Here is an 11,716-nt window from a genome sequence, read left to right as displayed (position 1 = left end):
TGATTTTCGACTGTTTTGTCTGAAATTTCAGCTGGGAGTTGGTGTTTTGGATTTCTAAAGGTTTGAAACTCTCCAAGACATTGTTGGTGCAATGGTCAAGGGGGAGTTGACCTTTAGGGGGAATTTTACCTATTGGTCAAGAGGGAGTTGACTTTTAGGGGGAGTTTTTACTCCTAAAGACTTGAGTGATATGGGATTATCACTAAGTTGATTGTTGAATTTAGTATCAAGGGGGAAATTAAGGGTTTCAATGAAAGGTATGGGACTTTCATTAGGAAGAAACTCTTGACCTTGATTCACTTTTTTTTTATGTGTGTCAAAAAGGGGGAGAATGGAGAATGTCTAGAGAATGTTCAAGGAAGAACATTGGAGCTAGTGGGAGAGTTTGTTGATCACAACGAGTGAAGTTGTGAACAACGATAACTTACTCTTCAGGGGGAGAGTTTGTTGATGTGTGCCAATAGGGGGAGAATGGAGGGTTTAAGTTAGGCCTTCATTATCTAAGAAGGAGGTTGCCTTCCTAGAAGGAGAATGTAAGGTTGTAACTTATGCTTCATTACCTAGTGGCATGGAGAGAGTTGAGGATATTGGATTAGCCTAACTTAAAAGTATTGTCAAACATCAAAAAGGGGGAGATTGTTGGTGCAATTTCCAGTAAGTCAAGGTTGACCTAGTTGACCAAGCGTAAACCTTGGTCATGGTTTCGATGTTTGACAATACAGAAAGACATGTAGACATGGACAATGCAGGTACAGTTGTCCATGCGGAGAGATACTGATCAGGGTCTGATCAGGTTGGATGAAGAAGAGTCAAGTAGGTCAAGGTTGACCGGATACTTGACTGGGAAGTCCTAACTGGGATGTTAGGCAGTTCGGAAAGTCCTGGTGAGTGAAATCAGGCAGTTCGGAAAGTCCTGGTGAGTGAAGCCAGGCAGTTCGGAAAGTCCTGGTGAGTGAAGCCAGGCAGTCGGGAAATCCTGGTGAGTGAAGCCAGGTGAAAATCCTAGTGAGTGAAGCTAGGTGAAAGTGAAAGTCCTGGTGAGTGAAGTCAGGCAACGGAAAAGTCCAAGCAGGGAGCTTGGCACGGGAAAAGCCCAAGTATGGAGACTTGGCACGGGGAAAAGTCCAAGTATGGAGACTTGGCACGGAAAAGTCCAAGCAGGGAGCTTGGCACGGGAAAAGTCCAAGTATGGAAGCTTGGCATGCGAAGTCGGAGAGGGTGCGGTAGCTCGTTCTCCGGACTAGGTCAGAGAGGGCTCGGTAGCTCGTTCTCTGGACCGGACGAAGTCGGAGAGGGCTCGGTAGCTCGTTCTCCGGACGAGGTAGGGTTTAGGGCTGGGAGATCTAAACCTGGATCGGTCTGGTAACCGATCCAGTGATACGCTGGGTTATCTGATCGGTCTGGTGACCGATCAGTAACCAAACAGAAGCATTCTGTTGCTTATCTGATCGGTCAGCAGACCGATCAGTGATCGATCAGTAGCATACTGTGAAATTCCTGATCGGTTTACAGACCGATCAGGAGACGATCAGAAGGAGATCACCTTCGGGAGGGAAAAGGGCCTGATCGGTCATGGGACCGATCAGGGAAGGACCTGATCGGTCCATGACCGATCAGGGAAGGGCCTGATCGGTCTTGTGACCGATCAGGACCCTTGTGGACCGATCAGGATGAAGCCTGATTGGTCTACATCCTAGCCGTTGCGGAGCAACGACTAGTTTCTTCTGTGTCTTCTTCGCAGGTTATAAAAGGGATTGAGGAGCTACTGTTCTACTCTCTTCTTCCTCTTCTTTCTACTGAGCTGCTGGTGTGATCTTGAGCTTTGCTGAGTTCCGAAGCTTCGTGTGAGCTTCTTCGACTGGGTTCCTGCTGTTGTAGGCGTCTCGTGAAGTTGCTGCTTCAACCAGTCGACAAGAAGGCAAGCTAGGGTTATTACATTTGTGTATTGTACTTAGTTTCTTGCTGTATTCTTGTACTCCTGTTCATCTTGCTGTTGCAAGACATTGTGGCGAGGTTTCTCCACCTAGAAGGAGTGATTATTAGCCGGGTTTCCGGGGACTCATCCACCGACGGATTGATAGGCTTCGTCCACCTTACGGACACGCCGAGGAGTAGGAGTTTCATCTCCGAACCTCGTTACGTCGACGCGTATTGAGGTTTGATTTCTTGTCTTTGTTTCGTTGCTTTATTTCCGCTGCGCTAACCTTGATTTGTAGAACGAAACGAACGAGATTTGGGGTCGGCTATTCACACCCCCCCCCCCTCTCTAGCCGCGACCATCGATCGTAACACTTCCGAGACGAGAACCACCAAGGCACCTTCTTCTTCCTTCCTTCAAGTTTTGGGCAAGCATATCTTCTAAAAGATGAAGAATTTTTTTTCACCAACCAAGCTCCAAGGGATGTAAGCTTTCTCTCCCTCTTCCTCAAGCTAGATCCGGCCACCTCCTCAAAGCTCCAAGAGATAAAGGATTTCGGCCACACAAGAGGAAGAGAGAAAAGGAGAAGGGCCGGCCACACCAAGGAAAAAAAGAGGGAGAAAATAGAATAGAGTCGTTCACCCATGAAGGCACCTCTACCCCCTCTTTTATAATCCTTGGTCTTGGCAAATATGGAAATTTTAATAAAAACTTCCTTAATTCTTTTGCCATGAAAAGGAAAATTTAATTAATTAAAAATTAATTTTATTTTCTCAATTTATATGGCCGGCCACCACAAACTATAAACAAGGAGAGTTTTAATTAATTAAAACTTCCTAATTTGTCTCTAGAAATTTATAAAATTTCTCCAATAATTTAATCCCTTCATGGTTAGTAAAAAGGAAATTTTATAAATTAAAATCTTTCTTTTAAACATGTGGATAAAAAGAAAATTATCTCTAAAAATTAAAATCTCTTTTAATCTACAAATAAGGAAAGATATCAAATCTTTTCTTAATCTCTTGTAGAAACTTTTAAAATAGAATATTTAATTTTTAAACTCTCTTTTAAATTATGAACATGATTAAAAAGGAAAGTTTTCTTAAAATTTAAAATCCACCTTTTAATCAACAAATAAGGAAAGATTTCAAATTTTAAACTCTCTTTTAAACATGTTGATGATTTACAAATAAGGAAAGTTTTTACCAAAAATTAAAACCATCCTTTTAATCTACAAATAAGGAAAGAGATTAATCTCTTCTCTTAATCTTTTGTAGAAAGCTATAAAAGGAAATTTTTAATTTTTTAAACTCTCTTTTAAAACCATGATATCCACATAAGAAATAATTTTAATAAAAATCCTTTTTAATATTCTAGTGGCCGGCCACCTAAGCTTGGGACCCAAGCTTTGGTCGGCCACCAACTTGGCTCATCCACTTAGTCTTGGCCGGCCCTAGATTGGGTTCCAAGCTAGCTTGGCCGGCCCCAATGGATGGGTAAGAAGGTGGGTATGTGGTGGGTATAAATCTCTATATACAAGAGGCTACGATAGGGACCGAGAGGAGGAATTGGTTTTGGTCTCCCGATGAAATTAAACTTCCCGTGTTCGCCCCGAACACACAACTTAATTTCATCAATAATAATTCGTTCCACTAAAGAACTATTATTGAACTACCGCACCAATTCTAAATTACATTTTGGGCTCCTTCTTATTATAAGTGTGATAGTTTCCCTGTGTTTAAGATGTCGAATACCCACTAATTAAGTGAGTTACTGACAACTCATTTAATTAATATCTTAGTCCAAGAGTAGTACCACTCAACCTTATCGTCATGTCGGACTAAGTCCACCTGCAGGGTTTAACATGACAATCCTTATGAGCTCCTCTTGGGGACATTCTCAACCTAGATTACTAGGACACAGTTTCCTTCTATAATCAACAACACACACTATAAGTGATATCATTTCCCAACTTATCGAACTTATTGATTTATCGAACTAAATCTCACCCATTGATAAATTAAAGAAATAAATATCAAATATATGTGCTTGTTATTATATTAGGATTAAGAGCATACACTTCCATAATAACTGAGGTATTTGTTCCTTTATAAAGTCAATATAAAAGAAACGACCTCTAATGGTTCTACTCAATACACTCTAAGTGTACTAGTGTAATTATAATAGTTAAGATAAACTAATACCTAATTATACTACGACCTTCCAATGGTTTGTTCCTTTCCATCTTGGTCGTGAGCTACTGTTTATAATTTATAAGGTACTGATAACATGATCCTCTGTGTGTGACACCACACACCATGTTATCTACAATATAAATTAATTGAACAACTACATTTATCATAAATGTAGACATTTGACCAATGTGATTCTTATTTTTAGATAAATATTTATACCAAAAGCTAGACTTTTAGTATACATCCTAACAGGTCTGGGAGTCCAAGAATCAATGAAACGTCTTTCCTAGAGAAGCTAATCTCCTTATTTTGAAAGATGAAGCATCTGGATTGCACGTCCCAATTGTCAAACATATTTTGAATAAGACTTTGAATATTTGCAATTTCAGGCTTGGCTACTGCCCAAGCAAATGGGGATCCATTGATCATCTCCATCTGTCGGTCGTTTATGTGTAGTGATGAGATAAACCCCTTGAAGTGAAGGTAGTTACTTTTCCAGTGTACTTTCTTGCGATATGCACGGGAAGCAGCAGTTCTTTGGCTCGCCATTTAGTTCTGTCCAAGAAATGCAACAGATCTTAATGATACTCAGTTGCGTTCACTGCAATGCAATTGATTTTCACCCATACTATGATACCTGACCCTCTTATTTTTAAACCATAATCTAATACATTATAATGTCTATAATTTCTCCTATGTAGTTCATTGTGACTTGTTGCTGCTAAACATGAATACTCTATACGTTGTAGCAGTTAGTGTCAAGTAGTTGCTACAATAGTGAGAAGCCAATCGACATTATAGGGTTTAACCACGTTGTATCATTTTGTAGCAGTTCAACGATAGGAGCTGCGACCGCAAAGATAAACAATTTTTTTTAACCTCTTAGTTCCCTCAAAGTAAACCCTTATTGAATAGTGACCTAAAACCATTAAACTCCATTGTAGCAGCTAGGAGACAGATCAAAACTCTAAAAATTCAAACTATCAAAGTAGGCGAAGCTTTGAATGATAAACCCTAAGACAATATTTACGATGGAGGCAAAGCTTTGGATGAGAAACAAGTCGTCGCGGTGAGGTTGACTGATGAACACTCCGTGGGGCACCGATGACTATCAAAGAAGTTCCTTCAAAATATTTGTCACACGACCAGTTTAGGGGTTAAAACTTTGAACTATGAGGGCAAAAATATAATTAAACATTATATATATTAACACAATAAATGAAAAAATGTATTTGGGTAGAAAAGGTTATTTGGACCGTCACCCTACTACAACGTGTAACAGCTTCTAAAGACTAACTTTTTCAACGTGTTGTAGTTGCTTCTACCACGTGTAGAACCTCATTTAATTGATCTTAAAAAAAAACAATATTGCTATAAACTATTATTGGTTGAAAATACAGAATATCATATTGTTGGAGCGTAAACGAAGAAAGAGTTGTTAGATCGTTGCAACAGCTAACCTCCCGAGTTAGCTGCCACAGGTTGTTGCAGCTACATGTCGCTCACGGTAGCTGCTACAAGGTGTAGCAGTCATTAGTCAAAGTAGCTTTTTCAACGTGTAGCAGTAAAGCAAACCGAAGGCGCTCAGGCAGCGGAAATAATTTTAAATAATTTTTTTTGCAAGTTGATAATTTATGTACAAAAATATGGCTACTAAAAAAAGGACTTACAGATTTAGCTGCCACAGCTTGTTGCAGCTACATGTAGAGGTAGCTGCTACAAGGTGTAGCAGTTATTAGTCGAAGTACCTGCTACAACGCGTCGCAGCAAACCAAAGCAAAGGCGCTACAGCAGCGGAAATAATTTTTAATCATTATTTAAGCAAGTTTAAATAGGGAGACGACAATTAAATATTTTTAGGGTAAATCTTTTTACAGAAATACGGCTACTAAAAAAATGACTTACCAATTTAGCTGTGACAAGTTGTGGCAGCTACATGTAGAGGTAACTGCTACAATGTGTAGCAGTTATTAGTCGAAGTAGATGCTACAACGCGTGGCAGCAAACCAAAGCAAAGGTGATGCAGCATCAGAAATAACTTTTTATCATTTTTTAAGCAAGATGATATACAACTACAAACAGTTGTAGCAAGTTATTAGTCGAGGTAGCAGCTTCAACTTGTACCAGCAAAGCAAATAATTTTAAAGCAAATATATATACAGCTACAATCAATCTGTAGCAGCACAACAGGAAAGGCGTTGAAGCAATGGAAAGACTAAGCAAAAATAATGTTTGAATCAAGTTGATATATAGAGTATGAAAACTATGGCTGCTGGGTTAATCTCTGCTAGAAAATAGGGCTGCTAGAAAAACGACTTACCAAGTTAACTGCTACAAGGTGTCGCAGCTACACGGAGAGTTAACTGCTATACGTTGTAGCAGTTACCTCTCCATGTAGTAGCAGGCGGTTGTTGCAGCTGTCGGCCTTCCACGTCGTAGCATAAATCCTTCTGACCTTCTAAAACGACCAATCCAAGATGAGCTGGTACAAGGAAGGTTTCCTGCGAAGTAGTTGATGCAACGTTTAGAAGCGAAGCAAAGGCGCGATGCATCTTTATACAATTATTTCAGCCATTATGATAGACCAATTTTTGTAGGCTATAACGGTGTGGATTAACAAATTAAAATGGAGTGAGGTGGTAGGATCTCACAGTAGCTGTGCGATTGAAAACGCCGGAGAAACTTTCCTGCCGGGAGCGCTAGGGACGAGGGACGAGGGACGAGTTTCGACGGAGGACGTTCAAGGAGGGAGTGCACAAGGGGAGAGAGTGAGCGACGAGGAAGATTTTAATATTATACATTTCGGGCGAGAGCGAGAGGTCGGCCAGACGTCGAACGCCGGAGACGGAGGGAGCGAGGGACGAGTTTCAACGGAGGACGTTGAAGGAGGGAGCGGGAGAGGGAGAGAGAGGGCGGCGAGGGAGAGATTTTAATATTAAGCTTTCCCGCCGGGAGCCCGAGGTCGGCCGGACGACGGACAACGGAGACGGAGGGAGGGAGCGAGAGTGGGAGAGCAGCGAGGGAGACGGAGGGAGCGAGGGAGAGAGAGAGAGAGCGGCGAGGGAGATTTTAATTTGAGCAATTTCCGCCGTTGAAATTTTGAACAGAGACCCGAAGCTGGCAACGCCACGTCGCTTACGGTCGTGCATCGCCCAACATATCAAATCTATATATATATATATATATATATATAAAGTGAATTTTCATCATTTATTTAATTTTAAAAAAAAAGTAAGACTCGAATTTTATTTTTTATTATTCACGTATGGCGTGGGGACCACGGGACGACGCCTAGTAACGACCGAGCCTTCGCCTATAAATAAGCCGGTGCCGCAGTGTCGCACCGTCTCTTTCGATCCTCACCTTCCTCCTCTGTCTCACTCTGATATAGCCAGCGAGCGAAGGGCGCCGGCGACTCAGCGGCGAGGGATTCGATTGGATCGATCTGCGCTAGGGTTCCGGTGGATGTGGTGGTGCGGGATCGATCTCGATCGATCGTGAGAAGACATGGCAGGGCCTTCACTGCCGTTTGAGCTCTGCAAGGACGAAGTCAATGACCTCGACAAGATCGTGCTCAGGGAACCCCGAGGCTGCTTCGCCGAGGTCAGCCCTCTCTTTATCTTGATCCTTCTCTCCGTTTAGACTTGTGTTTATTTTCTGTTCGTAGAAGCGATCTGGATTCGTTGATCGTTTGCATTCCTTGAATACCTTCTGTCCACTTCATATTCGTATGCTGGATTCCCTGTTCGCAGAAGCGATCTGGAATCGCCGATCGTAGATTGCTTGAATTCGTCGTATCCACTGTCGCATTGATATTTAATTTCTTGGTTTCTATTGCATTATTGGTGCTGCTGGATCCGTTATAGTCCTTTGAATCTCCTTTCGATCCTTGTCTGTTGTCTCCGTTTAGATGCGCTCTTAATCCCTGTTCGTAGAACGGTAGAAGCAATTTTGATTTGCGATTCTTTTGCATTTCTTGAATGCGTTAAATCGAATGTTGCATTGATATTAATTTGTTGGTTTTATTTCATTGATAATGTGCGTTGGATCCGTTGTAGCCGTCTTTTCTTGGATGTTAATTTCATTTATTGCCGTACACCCTTCCTCTTCATTGATAATTCTTTCTCTTACACGCCTTCTCCGTTCTCATCCTGGACGCAGCCACCGCCAACGAGGTCGTCTCCTTCCTTCCCAACCGACGTCCCTGATTTCACCTCCGCTGCCGCCTTGCAGGCCACCACCGCTGCAGCCGCGCCACAATCATCCGATCTTGATGCCACCTCTGCTTCAGCGCCGCCCTTGCCAACGCAGTCAGTCACCTCCTTCCCAACGATGACCGAGGTTCCTCATTTGACCTCCGCTGCCGTCTTGCCCTGCGCTGCCTGCAGATTCCGGCACCAGAAGTGCACTGAGGACTGTCTGTTCGCGCCTTTCTTTCCGGCATCAGAAGACGGTAAATTCCAGAAGGTTCGCCGCCTTTTCAAGCTCAGTGCTATACAGGAGATCCTGGAGTCCCTCCTCCCTCATAAACGCCCTGTCTGCATGGCAACCATAATTTATGAGTCGGAGGTGCATGCTGCCTGCCCAAACACAGGATGCCTTGACATCATCCTTTGGTTACACAACGAGATCGACCGCAAAGCCGCGTATCTCGCCTTCCGCCGACAACATCTTTCAGTAGTCGCTCCTCCTCGTATTGGCGCCGGAGATGTTAATGAGGAAGCAGAGGCAGAGGAAAAATCTCAGTAACACTGTTTTCTTGATCCATTTTGATAGACATTAGTTACAATTACGTAGACATTTTGATTGACTGGTTCCATTAGTTACAATTACGTATACATTTTGATTGACTGATTCCGTTAAAACCATCGATGGACATTTTCTCCTTGGGTATGTGTGTTTTTCACTTAATACAGTTTGGGTTCATTGTTCTTTTTTCTAAAGAAGGGAGACAAATTTCTTTCACATGAGGGCTTGGAGTCGTCGGAATTGTGGGAAAGAAAGAAAAGGGAAGAATAAGATGAGAGGTGTAGAATGATGATGAAGAAAAGAGATGAGAAGTCTCTTGCACAAGCTAAGGGTTTCATCTATGATCACTATTAAGACCCCCCCCCGAGTGGTCCATAGATTGAATTTCCTCTATGTAGAGCAGTCTTGATCACTATGGGCATATTCCAAATAGGGATGATTGGATGTAGGAACAATAAGAAAAAGCTAGAGGGGGACAGAAGAAAGTAAAGAGGGGTTGGAGTCATGAAGAAAAGATAAAATCGAACTATTGTATGGCTCAGAGACTCTTTATCTCTAATCTTTTTCCTTTTTTTCTCTCCATTTTTTTTTCTATACACATTCAATAGTTGTTGTTACATATCACTGGAGACAAGCTGCACCAGCACGAACATTGTCCGCCTTAGTTCAATTGACCAGCAGGTGGTACCTATTCTTAGGATTCTAAGAATTCTAGTTTCATAGGTGTAACAACCCAAATTTCTTCATTACGAGTCCTAATAGTGCTTAAAAATATTTAGAAATGCTTTAGAAATATTCTAGAGATTTTTAGAAATTTTTAAAGTATTTTTATGTAATTTTTGGAGTTCGTTTGATATTTTACCAAAAGAAACAAGTTGCAAAAAAAAAAAAATAAAGAGGTTAAGCCGAAGTTCGAACCAGAGACCTCCGGTTAAGCAAAGTCTTAAGTTGTCTCAGATGACCAAGAACCCTGCAGGGTCATGCTGATTAAAGAAAGAGTGAAATTAATTTAAGTAGTAGTTAATAGGAAACAGAAAATATTAAGTATAAAAGAGTTTCAGCCGAGATTCGAACCCGTGACCTCCGACCCAACCCGAATCTTAAGCGAAACGCGATAGCCAAGTGCCCAAGCGGGCGGTGCTGTTTAGAAATGATAGCGAAATATATTTATGTGGTAGATAGTTAACAGAATATTGGAGTTGTAAAGAGAGGAACTTAGGGCTTGATTTCTTCCGAGACCTAATTCTTTCCCCTCTCCTTTTCTCTCCCGACGGCGCAGCGTCTCTGTTGGCCGAAAACCAAAGAGAAGCTAGGGCTTCTCTCCGGCGGTCGGCCAAGGGTTCAATCCGAGAAGTTCTTCCCATCTTCACGAATCATTTCGTCGAGGAGAGTTCGTGGGCACGAGGAGGAGCCGAAGTTCGAGCTATCCGAAAACCCTAGAAGCCCTTTCATTCGGTTGTGAGTTCAAGAAGCAAGGTAAGTTGCTTCTCACCTGCAGTAAGAGTAGTTTTGGAGCTTTGTTTCACTCCTTACGATCCACAGCATGCTCTTTTGTTTCGGATTGTATTTGTGTTGAATTTATGCTTGCTAGGGATTTAGTTCCTTCTTGTTTCGGATCATGTTGTGCAGAATTTAGGGTGCTAGGAAGTTAAGAGTAGTTCCGAGATTTACTTGTTGCTTTGTAGTTCTGTTGTAGCATGCTTAAAAAGGATTCGCTTGCTCCTTTGTGTTCTGTTGTAGCATGCTTAAAGAGGATTCAGCCGTGTGGTTTAATAGCATGAACAGTTAGTTTAAGAATAGTTTTTTTAGCATGGTTGCAGATTTAGTTCTTTTCGGTACAATGCAAGTTCAGATTTCGGAATATGCTGTTATGGACTGGAATTTGCAGATTTCGGTTTAGTTTTCCTCTTGGCTTCGAAATATGTTGTAAAGAATTGAGATTTGTTGTGGGCTAAGGGAAATTCTTATATTTGTCATCTCTTTTCATTTCTGCAGTAGTTAGTTGAAGGAATTATGTGCCCTATAATAAAGAAACCTAGAGTTCGCTTATATGTGGAATATAGGTACCCTATTAAACTCTTTAGGGGTGAATGAACAGTTCTTTAGAGCTGACGTGCAGTGCAGGTTGTGCTCTGATAGGGGTAAGATCAGGTTCTTTAGTATGTAATCAGAATCTCCTTTGTTTTGTTAGCAGTAATTAGGCATGAACAACTCGTAGTAGAAGTGTAGAGTTATTCTTTTGCTGAATTGATAAGCATGTACAGTTCCTCTTTAGTATGTAGTGCAGATTTTGTTAAGCATTAGTGCAGATTTCTGTTAAGCTTTAGTGCAGATTTTTGTTAAGCATTAGTGCAAATTTCTGTTAAGCTTTAGTGCAAATTTCTGTTAAGCTTTAGTGCAGATTTTGTTAAGCATTAGTGCAAATTTCTGTTAAGCATTAGTGCAGATTTCTATTCAGGATTGGTGCAGATTTTTAATATGCATTGCAGTGCAGATTTTTCATTAAGCATTTCAGTTCCAGATTTTGAGTTCCCTATCAGTATTTTGAGTTTAAGAAAAATATAAGAAAGATAAAGGAAAGAAAGAAAAAGGCCAAGGCCTTAAGTAGATCCCAAAGTCAAGACTTTAGGGATTTTGGCACACAAGGTGCTTGTTAAAATGTCAAGACATTTAAAGAAGAAGTAATTAAGATATTTTACTTTGAAAGGCTAGTACCCGACTTCCGAGGTTGTCGTTAAATAAATCCATGTGATCAATTCCGAGGTCTTGGCCCTGGTAAGACCGGCGTCTTTACCCTCGTAGAACTGGTGGGTTGCTACCCCAGTTTCTATTACGGAGCGCGCTTTGGTACTAA

The 11,716-nt window shown here is 41.4% G+C and overlaps 1 protein-coding gene across 1 annotated transcript; it reads left to right on the top strand.

Annotated features, from left to right (window-relative positions):
• The first annotated feature begins 7,486 nt into the window (after positions 1–7,486).
• On the top strand, positions 7,487–8,862 carry LOC122053487 (LOB domain-containing protein 3-like). The gene is made up of 2 exons (XM_042615541.1): positions 7,487–7,716; positions 8,275–8,862. Exons 1-2 carry the CDS (start codon positions 7,621–7,623, stop codon positions 8,860–8,862), a joined length of 684 nt encoding a protein of 227 aa, XP_042471475.1. The 5' UTR covers positions 7,487–7,620.
• Positions 8,863–11,716: the final 2,854 nt, after the last annotated feature.

Source organism: Zingiber officinale, chromosome 3A (assembly GCF_018446385.1).
Source record: "Zingiber officinale cultivar Zhangliang chromosome 3A, Zo_v1.1, whole genome shotgun sequence".
In the NCBI taxonomy this organism is placed as follows: domain Eukaryota; kingdom Viridiplantae; phylum Streptophyta; class Magnoliopsida; order Zingiberales; family Zingiberaceae; genus Zingiber; species Zingiber officinale.
This window is presented reverse-complemented; position numbering and strand designations above follow the sequence as displayed.

What these genes read in the sequence shown, in the direction of transcription:
- LOC122053487 (XM_042615541.1), top strand. Translation starts at nt 7,621, where the DNA reads ATGGCAGGGCCTTCACTGCCGTTTGAGCTCTGCAAGGACGAAGTCAAT. An exon ending in CCCGAGGCTGCTTCGCCGAG is followed by an intron (nt 7,717 to 8,274) that starts GTCAGCCCTCTC and finishes TCCTGGACGCAG; the next exon opens with CCACCGCCAACGAGGTCGTC.